The 26662-nt window shown below is 42.4% G+C and overlaps 2 protein-coding genes across 2 annotated transcripts in view; one reads left to right on the forward strand and one right to left on the reverse strand.

Annotated features, from left to right (window-relative positions):
• SNX30 (sorting nexin family member 30) overlaps window positions 1-5253 on the forward strand; it is a 42693-nt gene extending 37440 nt beyond the window's left edge. The window contains exons 8-9 of the mRNA XM_056513039.1: window positions 2499-2651; window positions 4835-5253. Of these exons, the coding sequence (XP_056369014.1) occupies window positions 2499-2651; window positions 4835-4894 (213 nt within the window). The 3' untranslated portion in view covers window positions 4895-5253. The remainder of the gene's footprint in view (window positions 1-2498; window positions 2652-4834) is intronic.
• Window positions 5254-10533: 5280 nt separating this feature from the next.
• On the reverse strand, window positions 10534-17713 carry SLC46A2 (solute carrier family 46 member 2). Its single transcript, XM_056513040.1, has 4 exons — window positions 16052-17713; window positions 14416-14499; window positions 12640-12796; window positions 10534-11176 (listed from the first exon to the last, which is right to left on the reverse strand). The coding sequence occupies exons 1-4, from the start codon at window positions 17109-17111 to the stop codon at window positions 11119-11121; spliced, it is 1359 nt and encodes a 452-aa protein (XP_056369015.1). The 5' UTR covers window positions 17112-17713; the 3' UTR covers window positions 10534-11118.
• Window positions 17714-26662: the final 8949 nt, after the last annotated feature.

The following is a 26662-nucleotide window of genomic DNA, read 5'->3' on the forward strand; positions in this document are numbered from 1 at the left end:
ATCCTTATTTGTCCTTTCTGCTGGGGAGGTCTACCTGTGTGAACAGAGATGGCACGTGTCACTGTATGACACAGTTTGACTGGGCATCATACAAAAGCAAACCTGTGAACTGACATGCTTATGCTGCCACCCACTTTGCATGAAACAAAGTGCAAGAGCCTTTTCTTAAATCACTACAGCTTTAACTGATAATGGCAATAGGGTTTGTTCCCTTCCTCTGTTTGGGGGTTTTTGGTTTCCCTTATATTTGTGTTAATAATTAATGGATGACTTTCTTTCTGAAGGTTCACTCTACAGTAGGTTCACATAATATTTTTAATCTAAGAAGCTGAAGAGGACAAGAGCATAGAAATGCAAAAATGTTTTCTTGATCTTTTATCTATAATGATAGATACAAATAGTGGTGTACTAGGTGTTTTGGGGTGCTCTTGTATTTATTTGAGTCTTGCTGCCTGCCCCTCTTCTGGCTGGTGTGGTATACACTCTACTTCCTCAGTGTAGCTTTGTATAAATAGGTTCTAACAGTTGTATCTAGGATGGAGGGAACTAATTCTAGCATATTCATCAAGCCAGGTTTTAGGCATTTGACTTTACCAAGATCTTGATGCAGCGGAATTGATGAATTTTGCTAATCTTGCACCTGTTAAGAGGCCTTTGGATCTTGTATCTCAGTAGGATTATTGCATAAACATTTAAATATTGTGAATTTTTTTGAATACTTACATCTCCTCTCCAGAGTATCGGCATATTTTTTGGCAACTCCTTGTACCATTTTGTAACATACGTAGTTTGTGTCATTTACAAGATGAAGTTGAACAAACTGTGTAGAACTCCTTGCACATTCACAAAATACTATCTCTGGGTTTTTAGAATCTTTCCAGCCAGATGATGTGTCATTACCTGTAAGAGTTGATAGCTCAGAGAATACAAGATATGCCTAGCAGCATATCTTATGTTCAGCAAAGTCTCCTGGCTGTGACTTGCTGGAAACTAAAAGAAGGCAGAGGGTCATGTTGTTGTAGAATATTTGTCTTCCTTGTGGCATATTTGCTGATTTGGTAGAAATGATGTAAAAAGACCCCAAAGGAAACCTTAAGAGAACAAAGGCCTTTGTTTAGAGCCAAGCTGCCTGTAGTGTAAATTCAGTTGTGTGAATAAAGGGGAGCTCAAGTCCCATGAGTATGAAGAGCTCCTGCATCTCAAACTGTTGATTTATTGAAGAATAGATATAAGACCTTCTCTGAGTAATAAAGTGATCAGCCCAAATCTAAGTCCTAGAGAAGAAACACAGATGGTGTTTCTCTGCTTAAACTGAGTACCTTACCAAACTTCAAGATAGTAGCCCATCTCTAACTTCATGTGGGTATCCATGAAAAACTTCTTATGTAGCCTATTTATCCTCTTCCTTCTTTCACACCCCTCAGAAAGGGAGTTTACTGAAAGTATCAAGTATGAGAGGAAAGTTCTCGTAAAGTTCTTCAAATCTTCTTCATTCTGTATTTTGCCTTTGTGCGAGTTGCAGCTTCCAGAGCAAAAGGTCACTTCTTACTGTGGTACCAGGATTCAGGAGTTTCCTCTTCTAGGCTCCCGGGCTTAGTCTGGATGTCCTTACAAGGTTCCTGTCTTTGTGGACATGCAGCAATGAGAAGGGGAAAAAGAGATATTTAGCTTCCCTGCTTGAGGAAACACTGTTATTATTATTATTCCTGTATTTGCCTGGTGGTATACATTATATTAGTTAAAACATAAGCAAAGACCAGCAACTTAGTTGGTCTGAAGTGTATGTACCTTAGTCCAGTCACTACTGTCAAAAATCCATTTAAATCTCTACCTCAGCTTGCAGTAGGCTGTCCATCAAGATGTCATTTCTTGCTTTTGCATGGTTGCATGTCTGTTGTTGAGCCTAAAAGTCCATGAGCCCATCCCATGTTGATGATCCTGAGTGTTTTGCAGTTAAATTTTTTTCAAGAAGCCCTTAAGATTGAAAGTGGAAACTAGAAACTAAGGACTTAAAAATATTTTTCTGCAGCTGTCATTACCGAAATGTCTTATCCGGCTTTTTGGATAAACCTGCATATTTGTTATTGTAGACACACTAAGGTAAATTGGGACATTCCTACTGCAGCTGTAAATGGGAAGCAGGAAAGTTTGCTGTGGAGCCAAGCTGCTCAGTTTGAGCACTAGGAACTGAGCCTTGGTGCCAGCACTTAGACCAAATGGTTTTCCTGTGCCTTTAGCGAGTGCTTCCTCCATGTCTCTATGTCAGGCATGGAGATGGACAAGCACAAGCGCTCACTACCTCGAACAGCAAAGAACAAATTAAGCAATCCCATATTCTCTGTAGTTCAGAACCGTAACTTTTTCCCTGCAGCCATAACTGAGTTGATTCAGGATAACAACCATATTTTGACTTATCCTTTCTTCTGTAGTTTTGCTCATTACTAATTCAGTAATCTAGCACTCAGTGACAGTTTTAATCTTCATTTCTTTTGCTGCAGGTACCCACAGATGTTGAGAAATGTCAAGACCGAGTAGAATGTTTCAATGCTGACCTGAAAGCAGATATGGAGAGATGGCAGAACAACAAAAGACAAGACTTCAGGCAGCTACTCATGGGGATGGCAGATAAAAACATCCAGTACTACGAGAAGGTACGTGTCACTATTGGAGCACTAGCAAGAATAAAAGTAGTTTCTTCTCCTCTGAAGTGGTGATAATTCTTCATGAAATCTTCACACTGTCTTGAAGACAAGAATATTAGACATCTGAAGCTGCTCTTTGTTAGAGTTGGAAGTTATGGTCAAGTGAATTCTGTGATACTAGTGGTCTTTTGCAAGTCAGCACTCTAACAGCATTTTATCATGCATACTTGTCTGTTTTGCACTTTTGAATTGAACAAATTACTGAGCAGCAGCAGTGGTGATGAAAAACCCCCAGAATTGCATGTTCTAGTAATAGTACCAGAGTAGAAAAATCTCTCAATTCTGGCTTTTATGAACAAAACTACATGAGTTAATGCACATCCACAGACTCACATATAGATTACATCTGCTATGTATAAATTACTCTAATCCCTGTCCCTTTGTGCATTGTTATGTCCCTTGTATACTGGTCCTGAAAATACCTAGACTCTGCCCTTTTTCAGTCAGTGCATTTGTACCTGAGGTCTGGTGTTAGATTTTTAAATTTTTAATTAAAAGGACCTTGATATTTAACTGCATATGCTTCCAATCTAGTTTTCCTTTATGCTAGAACAGTGCAGCCTAATGCAGTGGTTGATACCATAGGATCATGGAATGGTTTTGAAGAGACCCTTAGAGGTCGTGTAAGTTTCAACTTCCTGCCAGAGGCAGGGATGCCTTTCCTTAGAGGAGATGGTTCAAAGCCCCATCCAGCATGAACCTAGAACATTTCCAGAGATGGAGCATCCACAGCTTCTCTGGACATACTGTTCCAGTGTTTTTTCATCTTAAAAGTAGAGAATTCCTTTCTAAGTGTCTAATTTAAACCTGCCCTCTTCCAGTTTAAAGCAGCTGTCCCTTGTCCTTTCACCACAACCCCTTGTAAAAAGTCCTCCTCCAGCTGTCTTATAAGCCCCCTTTAGGTATAATAAATAATTACGGAATATTAAAAACTACTAGAACTACTAGGCTTATGCATTGTCTACTAAACTATACTTCATCTTCTCTGTTCATTTTTACACATCTACTTTACAAGTTTCTTTCTGTTACTTCTGTTACTTCTGTCTGTTCTTTCTGTTACTTCTCCATGTAATATTAATATGCAGTACTTTTCCCCTTCCAATGTCAGTCTTGTCATAGTTCATAACTGCTCATACAGAACTTTCTTCACTCTGGTCTGTCAGTTTTAAGGTTGCTGTGGAGGGGGATATTAGAGACTCCACTGAACATCCAGCTGTGCCTCTGCAATTGACAATTAGATGTGTACGTTAGTTTTGCTTTTAGCAAGGAAGCTTTTTTGGTAAGGAAGTGTCCAGTTGCTTTAGGGTACACAATTAGAAGTATTCAATTCATCTGCAGTACAGTCAGCAAGGTTAGAAGGAAGATGTCCATCAACAATGACTTGTGAATATAAGAGCTGCTGATGAGTTTGCCCATTTCCAACATTTAATAATTTGGATTCCACAGTCTGTATTTGCCCAGTTTGACTTCTGGGCTCTATGTGGTTGAATGACAGTAACAACACACAGTACAAAGACTGTACAATGTGTATGTGTCTGGGAAAATTGCTCTAAAGCCTAGAGTGGCTTCCTAATAACCCAGGAGCTACACTCCATTTACAGTTTACTGTAAAAGGCACTAGAAGTTCGTCATTAAGTGGAGTCAAATCTCCAGAGCCATACTGGAATACACTGTCACAGAATTAACTTCCCTAAAAGCTTGCTTTCTTTCAAACAAATTTGCTGGAGGTGATCTGTAATAGATGCCATTTTATCCAAATCAGCCTTCACCCTCAGTCATGCCACAAAGACATAAATTTCTACTCAAAACAGTTCGTCTACCTGGCTGAAAGCTGTGGTATTCTTCAGTTTAGAAAAATTTAGGTTAGTATTTGGAAATCCTGGGTGTTCTGATGATTTTTAATGGCTGATGACTCTGGAAAACTTGAATTTGTTGAATTTGTTTGGAAGGTGCAACTATTCTAACACTTCCTTGCTGTTTGACATTCTGGTTTTTTTCCCCCCTTCTGTAATAATCTATAAAGACCCACATAACTTTTCTTCAGTTTGCTTGCTGTTGGTCTGGAAGGGTTGGTCAGAAGCTATATGAACCGATATAAAATCAGTTTTGTAAATCTTTCTTTCTTTCTTCAGTGCCTTACGGCGTGGGAGTCAATTATACCACTATTACAAGACAAGCCAGAGACCAAATAAGAAGTACCTTCATGGACAGTCTAGCACTTCTGTGCTCAGTACCACTAGTCATACTGGAGCTGTATGGAGGACTCTTTTTTTGTTAAGTTAATTGAAATGACAGCTGCACTTAAGTTTTTCAGAGTATCTGTTCCAGCCTATTTGAATTTTTTTTCCCTCGATTTCTGTGTTTAAACTGGGGTATGTTTCATCTTTTTGAGTTATCTTGAATGGTTCCTTCTCTATCCTATGGAGTGATTGGGGTTCACAGTGAAAGTGCATGGGGATCTTGTTAAAATTTACCTCTCTAGTCTGGAAGGAACTGATGAGTGGAACACTAAAAAGATGAAAATAAAACTCTACTGCAAGGTGCCAAATGACATTTTTACTATTCTGTTTTGTTTGCTTAAAAAAAAACCAAAACCAATAATTATCTCTATGAAACAGTACTCCCAAACCAATCCTTACCCCCACTTTTTTTTTTTTTTTTTTTTTTTTTTTTTATGAATGGACAAGGAAAGGCTGGGAAAGGGTATTTTCTGTTACCACCTGTGTGCTGCCTCTGGATGAAATGGTCTCTGTAGACTTTTCTGTCTGGGAGTTGGGCTGGTTCTAGACAGACCATACCAACACTAGCTGCGGATAGCTGGTGACACAAGCATGAACTGTGGTTTTTGTGAGTGTGGCATGCTCTTGGTTCATACTGAGTATCTTTGTTTACCTTGGTGATTATGAAGTAATGTCAGTTGACTGAAGTGTACTTGTGACTGACTTGGGGATCAAAACCAGCCTAGCAGCAGGAATGAGTTGGACTGCAGCCTTTCAAGGGTTGTTTCTGGAATGAGGGAGGAAGTTTGAGTCTAATTTTTCCAAAGCTAGCTCTGGAAGTTGCGTGGTGATCTCTTACACCATGCTTTATATGTGGGTTTTACTAGAGCCACTTTAGGCTTGGTCACCTAAGATGTCTGCTGTAGTAAAAGCAGAACTCTGCTTTCTCTCTCCATGCTTTCTTTGCAGCAGCCGAAAGCCAAGAGATGTCAAATATTTCCTTCCACCAAACATCAGTGTGTGAAACTTGCCTTAAATGGGTTGGTGAGGGATAGATGGGTACCCTCTTAGGTACACATAGTGTTCGTGCTTGTCTCCGCTGAACCACATGGCAAGTCTTTTAGGACTACTTTTTGTTACAGATCTATTTTCTTTGTAGTTTTTGTTGGCCTTTAGAATTGCAGCTGCAAAAAGTCTCTTTTTGGTCCTTGCTCTTGCAGTCCAGCCCCAGATAAATGCCTGCTTGTTGTTAATGGCCTGAGGAATGCTGACGTGATTTAAACATCCTAGTGAGGGCATTTGGGGCTCATATGAGTGTAATACTGGGATTTAGGGCAATAAATAACTCTGTGCTTACTTCTAAATTTGAGTGCTTACTTGTTCTCTGGCAACATTCTTGCAAAGAATGTGAACAGTGATTGATTTTGTGCAACTTCTCTGTTCTCTTGTAACAACCTACCAGGTACTAGTCTGATTTGGAATTTATTCCTTCATAAACATGAACCAAACATGCAGCCACCCTTCTCAGCCTGGTGGCTTTATGGAACTCTCAAGATGAGTTATTGCAGCACTGTGGTAGCTGTCAGGCTAATGAGATGGTGTTCTCTGCATGAAAAGGTAAAATATAAGACATTTTAAGAATTTCTTCTTTTTGGCTCAGCCTTCATAGACAACTTTGTGGTACTAAAACTGTGTTCCTTGTTTTAGGGTCAGTTTGTCAATATGCACTTTTTGGTGTAAATGAGAACTTTTTAAAGTTACTGTTTGGTTCAGAATTACCAACTCCTCTTGTTCAGGGGAGGTACTTAAGGGGATCATCCTGAAGCAATCTAGAATAAGCACTTGCATGCTATCTAAACAGTCTGTCCTTCAGGGTTACAGTCTTCCCTGTTTTTCACAAAGAAGGATCAATATACTTTTTGAATTTGTTCATGTGGAGTAAATGGAATTTTGTAGCTGACTCTACAACATCACTGGGACTCAAGCAAAATACATTTTGAACTAATATTTAGTCAGTCTTCCCACCATCTTATTAAAATAAACAGCACAAGATGACTAGAAAGAATGGTGTTTTTTTTCCTACAGGCGGTTTCATCTGATGCCTTACAATACCAAGGGACTCTTCCTTCTTTATTTTGTCATACTGAAGTGGGTGTTGCTTCTGGAGAATTCAGCAATTAATATCAGAGCTGTTCATGAAAAGCATAATGGAACTGGCAGTACCAAGTGAAGTTCAAATCAACATGTAACTGTTGAGGCTGGAGCTGCTGAAGGTCAGGATATCTTATGTGATCTGGACCAAAACATCTTAAGCTCGTACAAGGGAAGTAAAACTTGGCATTCAAAGGAGTAGTCCTCTGCAGGAATTGCTGCAGTGTAATAAGGGTGGGTCTCAGTTCCTACAGGCTGTGTAGTGATCTGTTCTTATGAAGATCTGTTATAAATCACAAGGTGACTGAGGGAGAGGCTGTGGGTGAGGTGTGGGGAGGATCCTGACCATGATGTTTGGGACAGCTATGCCAGTAAGGAAAGCTACAAAAGTTGAAGGAAATTCTGCTAAGATGTGCAGAGTGACATAACTGCTTTTAGAGGGAGGTTGAGTCCTGAACTGAGAGTGAAACTCTTTAATGTGCCATCCTGTAATCCTTATAGAATAAAAGTCATTACTTTGGATGGTCCACACTTCTGTGAGAGAAATAGAAGATGTTGGTAAAGGGAAGCAGGAATAGTGCAATTGTAACTTGTTGAGTGTGAAGTCACTTAAGATGACTCTCTGCATGTGAACCAAAATGACATCAAAAGTAGTTGGTGCCCTTTTTATGGGCCTGTTTAACATGTGGTTCTTTCAGCAGTTCTTAAATTGGCCGTTTCCTCATAATCCATCGCCAGGGCAAGGCTCTCTCAGCGGATGCATAGATCACTGCTGCCCAGTTACTCCTGTATAGTTTCTGTGGTGTTTGTTTCTTCTCTTAAGTGGCACCAGCACAATAAAGCAAGCACTGAGATCTTTTTTCTGTGCTCAGTAATGGGCCATGCATTGTTTGTGTATACCTTTATCAGGTTCTAAATCTTGCAATAAACATAGATGTTAAAACATCATGGCTTTTTCAGGTATACATTGGAAAATGAAAAGGTTATACGTGTAGCTCTAAAGACAAACAGTTTTGGTGTGAATTGTATTAAAGAATGAAATATGATTCTTCACTGAAATCTGCTTGGATTTTTGCTTCACTAAAACTTGTGCTAAGGATAAAATAAGGAAAAACTAATAGAAACAAAGCATAAGTGGCAGAGAGAGTTCTGTGGAAGTACTGTGCAGCAGCCTTTAAGCAGTGGCTCTGCATAACCAGTTCATGATACATACTGCCTCAGGTGTCAGTCCTGCAGATGCAAGGGTACAAAAGAATTCTTTCCCACATCAGCAGAGACTTTATTATTTTAACAGGAGGCACACTTTTGTTAAAATTTGCACAATTTAACTGGATATTGTTATGATTATTGTTGCAGACTTTTGAAAATCCTTGTCCTGATAACCAGTGTACAAAACTGTATAGACTAAATTAGCTCATTAGATGTTCTGTCATCCTAAATTCTGAAGGTAGAACATTCTTTCCTTGGGTATATTAATGTTTACTACAACAATACATAGGGAGAATGAGGGCTTTTTTCTTAAAGACAGGCAAGTTGTTACTACTTATTGGATTTTTTTTTTTTCCTCTTGTGAAGTAAAACTGGGGATCACAGGAATAAACTTGCCTTCTGGCAGACTGAATGTGGCATTTAAAACTTTTTGGGAGTGCTGTTGAACCAATTTACAAACTAAAATGGCAGTGCTTAATTCTGTGTTTAGCACTTGAAAGTCTTGCTGAAGTATCTGACTTGTAGAAGTACTTAGTAATGAACTGGACAAGTTTTAAGGTTGCATGCCTAAAGCACAGGAAATTTTCAGAAAATAATGAACTTTCCAAAGAGGTGTAAGTAGATCACCCTTATGTAAATGGCATGTTAAAACAATAAAGGCTAGTCACTGTCCTAGACTACTTTGAAGGTCTTGGTATTCTATGCTTTGAAGCTAAGCCATTTCCTTAATTGTGGTGCTGGTATATGTATCCATACCTTCAGATGAAGCTGCAGTGTTGTGGTCAGTGCCACATTCCCACTGCACAAGGAGACAGGTTAGCGAGGGCCAGTCTTATAATAAGAGCATAAGAGCCAAAGGGCTTTTGTCTACAGTACACAGAAATAAAGAAGCACCATCCTTGTTCTTGCTTCTCTGTGGCTGCATCCCTCTGTCGCTCCCTGAAGTCTGGAGAGTTGGACCATGCAGGTGAAGTTAAGCTGGCTGTGAGCTTCACACACTGTATTGAAGGTGTCAGTGATGGGGACCAAAACAGTGCTGGTTCCTTGTCCAGACGCTTCTGCTTTCACTCTGTAAACCCACTTACCGGAACTAGAGTCACTGTTCATACCATTAAAACACAAAATGGAAGCTGTGAAAAGACTTGTCTCTCTCTGAATTAGCTAGTAAACAACGTAAAAATTGGAAGGAGGCTTTGCTCCCTGGGCTTGGTCAAATCTGGCAACTATGCTCTTGTTCAGACTCACAGGCTAGGAAATGTTGTCTTGCCTTCTGGTGCTGGCATGTTTCTATACCCTTTCATATATCTCTTTAAATATACTTTGTGCATTGTTTATTATGGAGCTAGTATTGATGGAGAAAAATGCTTTGAGGTAAAACTGTTTGTAATTCTCTATTAGTGTGTACATTTTTTAAATGCACCATTTGTTTACCTCAATTAATTTAATGGAATGGACCAATAAATGTATTAAAAGATGACTACTTAGAATAAAGTTTCATTTTTTTGCAGTCTTCACTGGTGAAATTATATGTGTGCTTATTTTGCTAAGCAGCTCACTATCTTACTGCAAAAGTACCCTTCCTGTAAAAATCTTCCACAGTTGATCTAACTAGAAATCATCTGACCTGTTGCTGCACTGCTTCTGAAAGTGCTTCTGAAAGTGAAGGAGCTAAGGAAAGATTGGGCTGGGGGGGAAGGGGGAGACGACAGGGTGACAGCAACTTCCTCAGAGCAAGGGGTTGTGTAATGATGAAACAACTTCTGCTTGCTATAGCTCTGACTAGAATTAGAAGCTGCCTGCTTTGCCTCCAGATTATTTCAGTTATTTAAGGGCTTTTAATTTCCCTTTACTTAGTCCAGTACCTTGGAAGCTGCTTAATCCTTCTTTGTTCAATTAGCATGCAAGCAGACACATTCTTGTGAGACATGCCAGAATTTTGACTCATGTTTGGATTTATGTGACATCATCTCATGCTAGTTACTGTATTGTATGAGGTTTTTGTCCAACCCAGATTAAAACTGAGGTAACATGGTGACTATTACATGGTATCAGTGTCCTACACCTGCATAAATCCTGTAGGAGCTGTGTGCTGCACTTACCTGTTCATAACCTGTTACAAGAGTAGCACATCGTGGTGGTGTGAGCTGAAACACCAGGCGTTAGCTCTTGAGTCTTAGTCCTCACATGAGCTCTGTTGAAGCACTATCCGGGGACAGTGGGGCAGTCTCCCAGAAATCAGGGTCGTGTACATCTGTTCAGGGGTGTTTTATTGTAGGGATTACTAAAATTCTGTTAATCTTACATATTTGTATGGTGTTATTTCTCTATTTAATGGTCTTGTTTGTAACATTACTTGGCCAGGCTGATAACATCTGTAGGAGGTGGAGAGCCAGTGTCTCCTGCTGATGGCTCTGTGCATGTGACATGTGGCTTGCAGCCCCGTTTCATCAGCCAAAGTCACAGAACTGCTGTGAGATTTCTGAATGAACAGACAAGAAGGAACTAATGGAAAACCAGTCCTCTGCTTTCTGCTTGCACTCTGAGTGATGCGTCTAGAAACGCCATTTTCATTTCTAGCCTATATTCTTGTCCCTCTTTGGTATTGCTAACCAGCCTAGCAAAAAGCAGCATGCTCTGAGGACTGCTGGTGTGCAATAGCCCATGCACATACTCTGCAGGATGGGGTGCATGCTGCAGAAATAACTAGACAAACATCTCTTCCTAGGTGAGCTTATTGGCTTAGATGTTGTGGCATGCTGTGAAGTGGAAATACAAATGCTGTGTCTTCTGTTGTATTGGTAACTGCAGGGACTAATAACAACCAGAAGGTGCCTCTGTTACTCAGTCAGAATCTCAAGGGAGCCAGTGGTTGACCGTTGTTTGATGGCCACAAAGCTGTAAAGAGCAATAAAAATGCAGATAATAAGAATTAGCAAACCACCTTCTCAAACTGCATGTTGCTCTTTCCACATCTATATCTTAGACTTTGCTGGGGTGTCTGGAGCTGGCTGGGTGCTAATGGGATTCCTCTCAGTGATCTGCCAACCTCTCTTGTATACAAGCAATAACATTGGCACCATTTGTCATCCTTCATTTTAATAACCTATGTTTGTACTGATAATGGTACTTCTGTTTGGAATCTGTATTGAGAAGTGTTTGAGTAGCTAGCAGTGACCCTTGTTAAAGAGAGGGTTACACATCAGAAACAAGTCTTTTGTGTCTGGAAGATCTGAGGAGGAAAGCAGAGCCAGGGAAATGAAAAGTATGAAGTAGCCTTCTCTACACTAGTAGTCCTGAAGACACTGATTGTCAAATGCATTCACAAGCCCAGAAAGCTTTTGGTACTCTGGATAAAACAGAAGTGGTGGTAGAGGAACTTTCCTTAGTGTTGCTTTTTCTTCCTCTCTAAGTGGTGCTGCTGAAGTCAGTATACATAGTGCTTTTAGATTTTCTACTATATTTTGTTTAATCTACAGCAGAGCTAGGCAAGAATTTTCCCTGGAATCAAGCATTAGCCTATCCAGTGTGTCTGTCATATATGAATAAAAATACTGTTGTTACATGAATTAAATACTGACATTATCACAGTTCACATAGAAAAAGTCTTGCTGTTTCTCGTAATGCAACATGCTAGAGTCTTGGGGAGGCTCTAATGGATGAAGTGAGATTTGGAGGAAGAGCATTCAGAAAATCTGTAAAAGTGGATGGAGGGGTTGTTTCAGCTTTCTCTCTTAAAATTAAGCTGGTTTTGTGCTTAAAAGTTGTTCCTGAAATTATACCTCTCAGTCACTTCATGTTGGTACAGTTGGGCAAATTCAGTAGACCAGAAAAGTAACCTTTTCCTTCACTAAGGTAATGGTTTCTCTTTGAAACATTTGAGAGAGACTCAGATTATTCTTTTCTGTTATGATGGGTAAGTGACATACAATGGAATTCTTAAAAAACATTTTACTTTGTGTAGGATTATTCCTTCATTCTACTTACTGGTATTTTCACAATATCAAACACTTATATTTGTGTGAATGCTTTGTTCCCTGGGACTATTAGCTGTTAAAATGCCAAATACTCTTCCTACAGCAATTCATGTTATATTGAACAAAAATAAGATTAAAAAAAAAGCTTGCTAGACATAGTAACTTTCATTCTTTGAATCTCTTTGATATTTGTCAGCTCATTTCTGCAAGTTTCTTTGTTTTTCCCAATTTTATTTCTTTAAATTCAATTTGGGGGCGGGGGGAGAGGTGTTGTTTTGTTTTAAAAATTCATCCTTATCTGTATTATATACTTTATACCAAGAATCAGGAAGAACAGAGAAAATACAACATGTCTTTTTGAACAAAATCTCTCCTATTTCTTACCTTAAAGGGAGGAGACTCAGGCAGCCAGCTAGAAAAGACAAAATGAAGCAGAAGCCGCCGTACCAGTCCAGTGTGCTTTGGTAGATCTTGTTGTAGACTGTAGATGTCACTACTCCCGTGGTGACTAAAGACAGCTGCAGCAGGACAAACACCTTACCTGTAAGACAAGAACATAGTTTGTTACTGGAGATTAACAAACCAGCCATGGTGCCTCCCTGACAAACCCAGGGTCACAACTGTGTAGTCGTTGCTTCACAGCACCAGATGGCATGAGCTTGTATCTGCTTCTGTTCTAGAACACAATTAAATTATTTTTCCTTCCTTTAGGCATCGAACAAAAGATTCATCTGGAAAACTGTCTGCCTAAACAGTCTACATATAAAGGTAGCTGCTTGTAAAAACAGCAATAAACTGGTTAATAAGTACTCCTTTTTCTAGAGGTAGAAAAATAGTCTAGAGCTGACATCTTCAGGACAGGAGAGATTTTAGTCAGGGTCTGCTTCTGGCCTAGGCCAGGAAAGTGGTCCACAGGGTTGAAAGTACAAAAATGCCTGAAATGGGGATATGGGTGTGATTTGTATGGTATTTCATGTGGAAGAAAGGCAGAAACTGAATTCTAGTTGAAACCACTTTTTACTGAAGGTTTCTGTCATGTTAAATGGGTGAAATGAAGTAAACCAGCCCTGCTAGGACTTGCAGACTGGAGGCAAGGTCAGGGCTGTGTGCTGAGCTTGTTGCCCTGGTAGCTTTCTGCAGCCACTCAGCACCAGCAGCTACCAGCTAAGGAGAGGAGACCACAACCAGGAGGCAAGTGCTGCTCTGCTGCAGGCTCCTACTCGAGGTCTGAACGCTGTTGTCAAGTGCAACCCTTATAGCTCAAGGTGGAGGTTAAAAACGTTTGATTTATTTGATTAATTTGGGGTGTGAGCTGTGCTGTTTGTGGCAGGTAGATGATTTTGCTACGGTGGATGTTGAGGGAGCACAAGCGGTAGAAATGAGCTGGTGACAGAGCAGTGTCATGTTCATTTGGCAGAAAGGAACAGGATGTGAAGGATGCAGAGGAAGCATGTATGGAGGAGGTAAGAGGAGTTGTGAGCCTGTGCTGCTTGAATGAATGGCCAGTCCTGTATCTTGTGTCTAAATCTAGCTCATTGGGGTAAAAATGCTAAGCCTCAATAGCTGCTGTAAAATACATTTCACTAATTTTTAATTCATATTTTAATGGAAAAGAATTCTAGCTGCTGTTCCAAGCAGGGTGAACTTTTATGCAAAAGTTATTCTTTGTAGTTAAATCAGGCCTGACAGAAACAAACTGCCAAAAACCTAAAGAAATGTTTAGAGAGTGTAACTGAAAAGATGAAAATAATCCATCCTTCCCAAAACTGGAAGTAAAAGAAACCTGATATAAATGGTATGAATACCACAGTGCTTCAACTCAATGTCCTGCTTTTCTTGGTTCTCCCTGCAGTACTGTGTTTTTGAGCAGCACCTCAGCTATTTTCCCCACCTTTGAACTATGCACTGATTGTAATCTTGTGAAGTATGTGCTGAAAATTCTGTGGATAAATGATGATGCAACCAAGGACAAGAAGATTGGATATGAGAATGTTGTCCAGCAAGTTTCTCTGCTTCTCCCTTCCTGTTTGTGGTATCGTCTGTTCTGGTATTATTGCACAGAGCACAGATTGCAGCAGCAACTTACCTTTCTCTAAGTAGTCTAAGCTGAATAAAGGGATTTCAAGGGGTTTTGGTTGGTAAGGTAACCAAAATACTCACCATAGGATGATCCTTCAACATGCTTGGACAACATAGACCTGATGGTTGGTAAGGGGATGAGGGCAAAGAGCATCACTGCCCGTGCTGTAATGCAATGAATTTTGAGTTATCACCAGTACTTGCTCTTTGTGACCCAACAAACCACTGCTTCTGAAGATTATATGCCTCTGGCTTGGGCTCTTGCTTCACCTTTTTTCATCCATTGAGTGTGAAAAAGAGTGGGGGTCCTCACTTCATCCAAGCAGAAAAGCCACCTGTTGTTCCCATTAGCAGAGGTACTTTGCCCAAACTAGACAGTCTGTTCTTAGCCAGATCCCGGTGCAGATGGGATTCTCACTCACCTTTGAGATAGTGAGGATGATGACTTAAGTTTTATCATGCAGAGAGCCCCCTGTGCTACATCGCCTTGACAGAAACAACACCTGTGTAACACTACATCTGTGTTGTATCACGGTGCTTCTGGCTTGCAGTATTCTAGCCTGTCCCTACTGTGAAAATTTATAGGGAACTGGAATTACCTTCCTATCAGCAGAACCAGCCTCAGTGAAGACTTGGTCCAGGTCTAGTGTACCAAGGTGTTTCTGCATTGCAGGGAATAAGCATCCTACACACTGTGTAGCAGCATGTCTTCAGGATGAAGGTGAGCTGAATTCTTAAGCAAGCTTTTTTTTTTTTTTTTTACTTAATATGTTACCTGTTATTCTCCAGCTTGATTGGCTAAATAAACAAAATCTCTTCAAATTTTCACTCATTGTTTGGCTTAGGACACAAATACAATAGTCTATCATCTTTCACTTTAGAACAACTTGGATTAATTTTCAATTTCCCATTCCCATTCCCTGTGGGGATGGACAGAAAAATGACTTCACGATATTTATATCCAGGCTTTCTCACTTTCAGAATCAAAACCTTAAAGCCATGCAATAGATGATTCTCTGTGAGATAGCTCTGCCACAATGCAATTCTTGGATCTTGTTTTTTGTCATAGGTTACCTCCCAGAAGTAAACTTGCCTTTCCTTTATCATGGGATACTGCCCCATCTATTGTTACCTGTCCCTTAGTGATTTATGTACAGTGTGAGATTTGTAAACTACATTATTGTGATACTTTACAGCTCCAATGTTTCATTACGTTTCCTGTCAAGTGTAAGTGCCTTCATATGACAAAAATAAATCACATCTTAAGATGTTCATGCAATAGGAAGCCATTTTGCTTCTGTTGTAGCCTTAAGCCTTACCTCAGAGGAAGCAAGTGCTTCCTATTGCTGCAGTGATGTGGTCCTACTAGTACAGGGAGTCAGCAACAATTCCCAGTCCCCCAGAGTGTGAACATTGCTCTGCTTAGGTCTGGTCTGTGACCTACTGACGAATTACAAGTCAATGGGCCATAAGCTAATCCTTGGCAGGAGTGTATGCCTCCTCAGGATATTGTAGAATGCTCAGTCTTAACAGTACCAAGGGAGATGAGGGGAAGGTGGAATAATAAGAATGCTTTCTTGCAAATTGCCCATGTGATGATCTGCCTCATTCCCTGGTTGCAAACTTGTCATGAAGCAAAGCAAAAAGCCCTTCTAGTGATGTTGAAGCACCCCTTTCTCAGTGTGTATTTGCTCATGTGAGTGGCTGTTCAACTCACCAATGTAGAACAGGAACGTCCACTGCACGAAGGCCATGATGAGGATGCCAGCGCTGAACGATGCTACTCCGATCATGATCATGGTAATGTCCCTCAGGTATCTGGAGAACACGAGTACCCCTAGGAAACTGGTAATGAAGATCACGTACCCAGCAGCGTTGCCGTGGCCAATCTCCACGGCATTCCAGCTTAAAGGTTCCCTGAGCAAGAACAGTGGGAGTACATTCATTGCACCAACCACAGCAAGGTCGTAGAGGATTGCTGCCACAAACAGCAGGATGATGGTGAGTTTTGAGGGTGATACACGAGTGGAGATGCTGCCCTCTGAAGGTTGGGAACTCCCTGGTCCTACTGCTTCTGGCAGCTGACCACCCACCTCCTCTACACGCTTGGCTTTGGCTGGGCAGGAGGCTGCTGGCTTGGGGACTGTGAGGACAAAAATGCTGTAGAGGAGACAGAAGGCATAGCAAGCAATGCTGCAGCACACCAGCACGGTGCCTTCTCGATAGTGGTCACTGAAGCCAACAAAGAGGTAGCCGGATGCCATGCTTCCCAGGAAGCCAGCGAGGCCATACACCAGTTCAATAATGATGAGCCGCAGAGACCTCTTGCTTTCCGAGGACCCCAGGGATCCCAGAGCCATGATGCCTGCCCAAAATGTGGTGAAGCCTCCTGTCAGCCCATTGAAGGCAGCAGCCCCATACATCACCTCCACTGGCCAGCCCAGCAGAATAAGGAGGAGCAGGAGAGTTTTGGAGCCCAAATAACCAAGAAGAGGGAAGCAGATGGGGATCTTCCGATGTATCCTGTCCCCCAGCTTGGACAAGCCATAGGCTGACACCAGCGGGCTCAGGCCCAGAACAAGATTGTAGATGATGTAAAAATTAGATACAGCCTTCTGCTGAGCATCTTCCAGGACATGAGAGGGAGCAGTGCTGTTGGTCTGGTTGTAGTAGTTCTTCACTACCAGAAGCAGTGCTGTGTCATAGAAGGCACTGGCCACTTGGGAACCCGCGACCACTGGCTCAATCCACGTCCTCATTGCCATTATTCCCACCATGCTGCCAGCCACCACCTCTTCTTGGAGAGAGCTGCTTTCAGCAGCACGTGAGGAAACAGCTCCTCAGAAGCTCTGCTCTGGAGGCATGGTTGGAAATAGGCAGCGAAAGGAAAAGCGAAGATCTGCTGGGCTGCACAGGACTGGAGAGTTGTGCAAGAGATGATCTGGCTGGCAGGATACTCGCGGCTCACTTCACTGTGTGTACACACACCTGCACATCCCTGCGCTGCTCTGAGATCTGGCTCACACATGGGAGGCTTTTGTACAGCCAGAGAACGCCCTGCACTTGTTGACTGCCTCTGCTCCTCTTCCTGGTGTAGTTTCAACAGAGGTCAGATGACCTGGGGAATTTCTCTCTCACAGAGTAGGAAGTGAAAATGCCCAGATCAAGTAATTGCTGTAATTTGGAGTGGTGGTTTGTTCTTTGTTTGTTGACTTCTTGGGTGCTTTTTTTTTCTCCTTTTGGTATTCTTCATGTATCAGAGAACTCTCACAGTGGTTGTGGGGGCAGGGAATGGCTATGTGCCTTTTTATCAAGTAATTTGTGAATTCCCCTTTACTGCCAGCTCATTTTTCTTTTTTCTATACAAATATGTCATTGTGTCTTTTGCTTTTATCTGCTTCTGCCTTCCCTGTCACTGCATCATACCCCTTACATCATTGTTGTTTCAATAATGCAATCAGGAAATTACAAAAAAGAAGAAATTAAATGGGAAAAGGTCTATTTTTGGTAACCTGTCTCCTCTGGCTGTCCCTCTGCTTGCCACATCCTTTGGCTTTACAATGTGGAAATTTGCAAGAGGAGGAGAGAAGTCCCAGTTTATCCAAAGGCTTCAATGACTGCTGTGTCCCAGTCATCAGCCAGCTCAGCTGCCAGCTGAGGTGGGTGAGAGTCCACCTCTGGAGAGGAGTTTTCCAGCCCTAGCTCCTCAGGGAGATGGCTGTGCATCTCTGCAGGTGCTTATTTCCACAGACTCTCAAGCCTTCCAGGTGAAGTCAATTTTGCTGCTGCCTGAGGGGCAGGTAAGGACCCGCTCAGGCAGGGCCCTGGGGGCACGGCAGGGCTGCTAGCCAGTGGCACACGGAGCTCTTGGACCAGGATATGGTGCAAGCAGGCTGCCAGCTCCAAGGACAATGCTTGCAGTCCCAGTAGCAGGAAGTACTTGGAGGATATTTGGCAGTCTCAAAAATGCTAACTTAAATGATAGTGATCTCATTCTGAACTGGTTCAATGAATCATAACAGGCAGAATAACAATCTGTTCTAGGAAGATTTACAGTCATTACTTTAAAAAATAAATTGATGATGAATTTGAAAAAAACAATGTTAAAACCTCCATCTGTTGGACTCTTTGTTGACTCAGGTGACATTTACTCAATGCCATGGCTCAAGAGTTTCTTTTTTTTCACTCTGTTTGGTTGTGAAATAATTTTTGTTTTATATTTCACTTATGGGAAGAAAGATACAGGATCTAACAGAGAAAGGAGTCGGGAATTGTCCACTAGAATTATTTACTCTAGAAAATTCCACCTTCATCAGAGAATTTTGTTTTTTGTTAGACGAAGACTCAGCCAGCTCTAAATTATGTATGTTGTTCCAACAGTTGCCTTTTTTTCCTTTTCCCCAGATCAGCTGTAAAAGATACCTAGTTTCTTCAGCTTTTATTGAGAAGTGGGACAGGTTTTTTTCAGCAAACCCTGAAATATTTCCAGAGGATGGAAATTCCAGGTAGCCTTACTGAAAACCCCAAAGCATCAGCCTGTGACCATTTGAACAACAAATGCAAACAAAGGAATTGCCACATATTATTTCACCCAGGGAGCTTTGTGTCTCCACCAGAGTTACAGGGACAGATAAATTACTTGTTCCATTCAAGCTTCAACTTGGGACATGGAGTCTGGTGCAAAGGCATCAAATTGGAGTGCAGAGGTATGTTACAGTCACTGTGCTCCTACATGAGGAATTTTTTTCCTCCACCCTTTGTTGCACATACAGGCTTCTTGGCTTATTCAGCCAACACTGTTCAAGCCTAGATAGCCAATGAATTGTGCTAAATGTTACTAGAGATCTCATTAATTACATCTGTATTTTCAGGATATTCTGTGTGTTCATTCACATTAACTGTAGTTTTTAGAACTAGTTCTCATGGAAGGGTAATTCCTGACATATTTCCATGTCAGTAATTGCAGAACAGTAAGTTCTAAAGTAAGAATTTAGCTCAGGGTCCAAAATATTTACTACTGCAAAACAATTTTCACAAATCCCATATTCATTTGATGCCACAAATTACTATTATCTAGTAATTTTTCAGAAGCCCCTGTTTTTATATTACTAATATTTATAGGGACATTTGCATCTGCTTTAAAATATGCTCATGCAGCGTAAGTACAGTGGAGACTTAAGAGAGTGACATTTAAGAAAAATTTATCTGCAGACTCAGAGACTATCAAATCAACAAAAATACAATGGTGTGTCCTGCTGGAGAAAGGGCACACTGTTTTAGGGCATTTCTCTCTAGAGTGGTCTTGTCTGGAGGCTGACTAGAGGCAGGGTCAGCACATCTCATCAGCTCTTCAATGTTTCTCAACCTGGCCAAACCAGAGGTGTTTTATGTTTCTCTGTGGTGATGTTTTACGCTCCTATGCAGTATTGTTGTTTCGTTTCTTCCAAACCATTTATGGCAGTTCCATCACTTTTTCTTTCTGAAAGAGTTGCCATAGGGATTCCAGTATGCTGGGGGACCTGGGCTAGGCAAGTACCAGCATTCTGGAACTTGGTCTTCAGCATCCCTTGTGTGAAAAGATCCTTTTGACATCCGGGACTGCAATCCAATGTGGACAAGTAAGCCCTTTTCATCTTTCTCCCCTAAGCATGTTAATGGAATCTGTGATTTACAGTCCCTGTCTGGCAAGGTGTTTTGCCTCCAAGGTAGTAAATCAGCTCTAACTCCTCCTCCTCCTGCTTGGTGTGTGCAGATCACCCTCTCCAGTGTGGCTTTCTGGCAGTGGTAAAGTGGGGAAATGTGGCTAGGAGCTCTAAAGTGCCTGGGTGTGATCCTGGATGGGGCTGCAGCCCCACTGCCACCCCAGAGGGAGGGAGAGCTGGTTGAAAACACTGAGGAGGAGCAGCTATTTTAGTGACAGCTGATTTTCCTTTGGAAAATACTTCATCATAAATGACCAAAGCATTCTGTGGTTTGGGAGATTGGCTTCCTAGGTGGCTGTCATCTAATTCTATGTAGCCCCTGCCTGACAAGGTGTGTGGTTCTCCTTGCAGGGATGGGGGAGTTGGAGGGAGAATGGGAATGTCCCCTTGTGAGAACAGCCAGGGGCACAGGGATGTGGCATTCTAGTCCAAGGCAGTTGTCTTGTTGGATCCAGAGCCACTGACGGTGGAAGCTAATGCCTGGACAATGTGAAAAACATCTAGCAGCCTTGTTTTGTGGCTCTGAGAAACAAAACCAAGGTTGTTTGGGAACTCGGGCTGGTGGTGAGTGGACCATTACTGTAATAAAATACAGGACCATGCCCTCACAGGGGCACCTGGAGATGCCCCAGACACAGAGACCTGTGCCAGCAGTCTGGCAATATTTGGGAGTCACAGCACCTCCAGAATGTCGGGATGGTCTGTGGAGACATGGGCTTTCCTCTGCTTCTCCTGGGAGGAAAAGGCAGTGGGGGCACAGGCTGTGGGAGCACACAGAGCTTTCTCCCCATGTCTTGGGCCTCACCCACTGCTCCACCTGAGCAAGGTCCAGGCTGGTGTGCAGGACACAAAAACGCTGGAGGGGGGATTTGCTCGTGGAGGGGAGGGGTGACCCGTGATCCCCTCAAGAATAAGGCTGGCACTCTCCACCACTGCACCAGCACTTTCAGAACAACTTGGGAGAGCAGCAAGGGGCTGGGAATGGCAACACTGCCCACTTCTCCTTCAGGACAGTCACTGGCCAAGCAGCACCAGACACCTGTGTTCCCCTGCTTTCACCTCCATGGTTTGTTCTCTCTGTTTTTCTCCATTCAGAATTTTCTGCTTACCTTGTTGTAGTCTCCTGTGGGCCTATGCCCTGCTGAAAATAAAACCACATCATTCTTTGACAGATGCTTTTTGCTGAGTTGGCTTTTTCCCTTTAGCTTGAGGAATTTGGGCAATTGATAGTCCTGACAGCTAATTGTATGTCTTAACATTAATCCTCTATATGGAAGCAGGAATAAAAGCTCCTTGCAGTACCTGATGTCTGATCAGCTGGACCACAGAACAAATCCTGCTGTCGCTCTTAGATAAGCCCCAGATAATCCTCACACTAAACACATTTTTGTGTGTGTGTGCACATCCTCCTTTTCATTTATATTCAAGCCTTTTTAAAAATTGTTGCCAAGTTATATATGAGTTTGGAACACAAGCACTTCAAATTTTAAGAGTGTGCAGGCAGCAATGGCCTTAAGAAATGGGATGAAATTAACTGTCCTAACACTACAGCTTAAGCAATCCTATCTTGACTAATAGTGGATAGTCTGAAAAAATGAAAGAGCTATATCAAAAACATGATTATTAAAAATGCCACTGCTGAATGAACTACAGTCATGAATATAAAAAAATTTGGTTCTAACCCACCAACTTCTCTCCCCTTCCTAAGCTAGCCCTCCAAAGCTATCTTGAAATAATTTTGCTGGTCTACTTCATATTTAGCTCTGCAAAACTTTTTGGCTATGGTGAATAGGTTCCAAAAAGCCTACAAAAACGTCTAAATAGTAATTTTTGCAAAAAAACACTAAGGATGAATAAAAGCTCTGTAGAAATTTAAATCTGACTTGGGATTTATAAGTTTGGAGAGGATCTGGGTGGGTGTCAGCATGAATTAGAAGAAGATAACACACAGAACATATTGGAAAGAATAATATGGGAGAATAATGGAGGAGAAAGAAATAGTAAATCACCTATCCTTAGAAGTGAGGGGAAGAAAGGAGAGCAAAGGAAAAGAGGAGTGCTGATTTTTCTGGTCGGATAGGACCTTTGCTAAGTAACTCAGCCCTAGCCAGGGAAATTAATATCTCTCCATAAGCCTGAGACTGTACAAGAAGTAAGAAGAGCAGCTGGCAGAGGACATCAGGACAGTGGAGAGAAAAGGGATGAATCCACCGGATTTTCCTGGTTGAGAGGTGGAGACCATCATAAATGCATAAAAGATACAGCTCTGCATTTCTGCTTTGTTCAAGACATAGTGCTTTTTCTGGAGAAGAGGGAAGGTATATATTTCTTTAAATCTTCTGAAGACACCCTTGCCTGGTAATCCATTCATTTTCACCTGGCAGATCTCAAGCTAGCTCCTTGCCTAGCTAAATTTCTGTTTTTCAGGCAGGTAGAGTGAACACTGAAGCCATCACCTGCAGTAAGCACTCAGTGATATCCCAGACATTCAGAGCAGGCAGATGGTAACTCACTCCTCACAACCTCTCTCTCTTTACTCTGCTGGGCTGGGTCCTGAGTACAGAAATTGTCTATGGTTTTAACAATTTAGATTTTTAAATTTTCTATTATGCAGAACATCCCGTCAAACACATTCAGTCATTTGTTAAAAAGAAAAAGGAAAAACGAAGAAATGGCATACAAAACCCAAAAGCTGCAGATGATGTGACACACTCCTGTGACATTTCTAAGCCTTAGCACCCTTCTCTCCATACAGCAGCTCTTCTCGTGGGGTGTGTTTACTCAACTTCAACAGCTCAGAATTGAAAAGCATAGGGAACTCAGTAATAAGCTTGCCTTGATTACAGAGAGCCCACACACAGGAGGTTTTGGGCTACATGGTTGCATGGCAGTGCCTATCACTGTTTTTCTGCAAACAGACTCCAATGCCAGATGAGGATTTCCAGACAGCCTGTGCAACAAGGCACAGCAAACAACAGAGATTATTAAATCCCTATTATTTACAAACCCTGTTTATAACATGTGCCGTAGCCACACCTGGCTAATTATCCAGCTTGTTTTGAGCTGGTAGGGTGGAGAGGTCCCTGAGACAGAAGGGAAAGGCACCAGCATCCTCCATGAGGGTGGCTGGGAAGCTATGGAGGAGATGTCCCTACTCATTTTGCTTCAGGGCACCAGTGAAAAATGGCAGCAATGGTGTAACCTTCAGACAAGAGAGCAGAATTGTGCCTGGGTGGGCAAGGTGCAGTCCTGGTGCTGGAGAAGCCTTACCTGGAAAACAGCAAGGGCTGTTGAGTCCCTGCAACCCATGCAGGGGTGTCACCTCCACTCAAAACACAGGGAAGATGTGCCTGGAGTTCCCCAGGCCCACAGCACTGCTCCAGAAGATAGCCCCAGACTCTGGAGAAACTCATGGAAACAGTGCATACTACCTGGGAGAATGTTAGCTGACATCCTCCCAGGCAGCTAATTAATGAACAGCCTTGGTAGATTTTGTGTGCTCTTAGGGCTCCAGTACATGTATAAAAAGATACTGAAAAAGACATTTAAGGGATTTAAATACTGCACCTCTTCTTTCTTTGCAGGATTCTGCTGTATCTGCAGGAAATTTTGGAGTTGAAGAGGGGTATTGGGTAAAGGGCACTAGGAAGCAAGAAAGTCCAGGCAGCTTTCTAGCTCCATTTCTTCAGTGTCTAAGAAGGACAGATAACTATAAATACACAAATGTACATAAATGTGAATTTTGAACTGTGTGGCAAGACAGCAGCTGATACTGGTATTTCCTATTTCTTCAATGCTTCATTCCAGCACTGTGGAGTATTCAAGGCTTCACTGAGCTAAAACTTTTCTTTTATGCCCCATTGTGTAGATGCTGAAATGGCCATACTAGTTGAGAGCAGCACTGCTTCTTCCCACCACAACCTCTGCATTTCTGGGCAGTGGTTCCAAAGCTCCTGCTTGACAGCACGTGGGCATTGGGGAGACATCTCTCAGCCCCTTACCCATTTCAGCATGGCTTTGTGCCTTGATCAGCAGCCTAGAACCAGTGATGCTCTTGAAAGAAGGACTGCCAGCTGTACTCATCTCCTGAAGGACTGCTGACACCAGTCATTGCAGGACCCGAGACACTCTTGTTTGCTGAACAGGACACAGCTGAGGGTCACGTCATGCTCTTCCTTCCAGAGGACTGTGCTGTTCTTGCTCTGCTGCAGATGAGGCTGCTTGGTTGCCACAGGGCCAGGACCTTGTGTGGGTGATGTACTCACTGCCACATGTGATGTACTTCCACACCACCACTTTCCAAGGGTAAGTGGCTGTCACCTTCAGGGATTTTATGTTGGAGGTCGCCTCCAAGATGCCACTGGGAAGTATTAGCAGCCAAGTCATGTCTGGTCATGAACTTCAAGGCACCCTCTACAAGGACACATAACCAGAGCAGCCTAGGGCAAAGCAGGAAGATGCCAGGAGAATAAACTGAGCTCCTGACATTTTAAAACCACACTGATTTAATATTTCTGTATAGAAAGGAAACAAGAGATTAGGCAAGATTGGAAAAATAGAGCTCATTGGGGTACTGAAATGCTGTTTTTGTTGTTGAGCATCTTTATAATAAATTCCTTGGAAACACCCAGACTATATTGACATACCTTTTAATTTATAAACTCTGAGTTCTCATGTCAATAAATTATGAGACTCATGAACAATGATATCATTCAGCTATTTCCTGATTCCCTTCTGCTGATAACTGAGCAACCAGTGGCCAAGAAGGACAGCTGAGCTGAATCTTGTCCTGTGCCACCACAGTCCAGACGTGGCAGCAGGTGAGACTTCTGCTGTAACTGGCCAGAGGTTTTTTTGTGGTTTCAAGAGAGCTTGGGTAAATATGCTTTTTATTGTATACTTTTTACCCCTGCTGAAACATTGCTTGATCATGCTTTCAGCTGGCTTCTGAAATGGCTCCCTCCATAAAAATTCCCATCAGCAAGATTTTCCCCTATTTATTTTCTGTTTTCCATTGTTTATACCACTCTGCTCTGACCTGCATTACTAATCCTCGCTTTCTTTATACATAAGTCCCACAACTTGAAATTAACTTTTTCTTTGAAAACTACCCTCTGCACCACATACTATCTCAGCAGTTGTTTTCCTCAGACACAGCATCAAAGAAAAGCAGAGAAAAGCAAAGAAAAACTTTTGGAATGAGTAATCAACCAAGACAGGATTTTTGTTTCACATGGCTCTCCCCTAACACCCTTTCCAGTCCCACTAATATACCCACACCGTTTTAGAGTACACTGGCACAAGCTCAGCCCATGAGCTTCCAGCTGAGTTTAGTGCTGTGTAGACCTCAAAGAGCAAGGCCCTTACAGGTATATAGGTGTCTAAGTGCTTTGGTACATTTGGATTAGGTCCACTTAAGGTTTAGCTCACGGTTCTCAGTTTATCCGTCTTCCATGGGATGGATAATGGGGTGATTTGGCAAAGCAGAGTAAATGCAGTGAAATACCTGGGGAGAGGAAACCAGCCTGGGAGGGAGTCTGTCTGGGAGCTGATGGGGCCTCGCATGATGGCCAGAGTGGGCAGGGACACGGCTGTGCCCAGAGAGGCCACCTAGTCTGTGTGCCCCAAATCAGCCATGCTTTGGGTGTCAATAGCATCATGTGGAAAACAGAAGGGAGCAGCAGAAGGCAAGGAGATGGCAGGGAGCAGGAAAGGGTAATACTGTGAAAATCTGGGTCCACTTTGGGCCGGTGCTGTACCCAAAAACCATGCTCCTAGAAGTAAACAAGCCCTCTCAGAGAGTGAGCACGTGCCCTACTTTACCATCTTCCTTCTTTCACTCTAATTAAATGGGGCTGAATATTTTCTGCCACCTCCACAAGGTGTGGGGGTTACAAAGCTGTTCAGCAAGTCAACTCCCCTTGCATATCTGGAAACTCCACCTTTCTCCATGGAGATAATGCTTCGACAGACCTCTTTCCCCTTTGCAAAAACTGCACTACTTTTGAACACTGCAACACTGCTGCCTGCAACACTTTGGAAGCCTTATGTGAGTCTTGTGAAGAGCTGTTTCACCAAGGTTCTATCATTATCCACGTGTTTTTGCTAATATTTTCCTGATTTCTTGTGTTTCAGTTGCACCTTGAGAACTTGATGCTCATTTTAATAAAAGGCCAAGAAAGTTCATATTTCTGATACTACAGGAGGAGGAAGTGGGGGCTGTCTGCACATAAGCATCCTGGCTCACTCTGAGTCAAAGTGACACCCCAATGGAGACAGCATTGTTCTGTCTGTCTGCTGCAGCTCAGTATGAATTCCTCCCCATTTTGAGGAGCAGTTTCCAGCCTCCTGCTCCTGCCTCCTGCTCTGCATCCACCTTCACAGCCAGCAACAGTCCCCACAACAAGAGCTCAGTGCAGTAAGGGCCTTGCCAAGTGTCCTGTGTGTCCAGCCACGGTCCTGCACCAAGCTGCCTGCCAAGGCAGCACAGAGCCTGCAGCTGCTCCTGGCAGGGCTGGTGTGCTCCAGGAGCTCCTGTAGGAAGGGGCATGACCAGGGCTCCGAGTATGCATACTGAACACAGCAGCTTTTTCTGGGTTCCCATCCCAACTGTCTTCCCATGGGAG

The sequence above is a fragment of the Oenanthe melanoleuca genome, chromosome Z (genome assembly GCF_029582105.1).
Source record: "Oenanthe melanoleuca isolate GR-GAL-2019-014 chromosome Z, OMel1.0, whole genome shotgun sequence".
Classification (NCBI taxonomy): Eukaryota; Metazoa; Chordata; class Aves; order Passeriformes; family Muscicapidae; genus Oenanthe; species Oenanthe melanoleuca.

Coding starts and splice junctions, on each gene's coding strand:
- SLC46A2 (XM_056513040.1), bottom strand. CDS start 17,111: ATGGTGGGAATAATGGCAATGAGGACGTGGATTGAGCCAGTGGTCGCG. Junction 14,500..16,051: donor GACGTTCCTGTTCTACATTG/GTGAGTTGAACA, acceptor ATTGCATTACAG/CACGGGCAGTGATGCTCTTT. Junction 12,797..14,415: donor TGTTGAAGGATCATCCTATG/GTGAGTATTTTG, acceptor CTTGTCTTACAG/GTAAGGTGTTTGTCCTGCTG.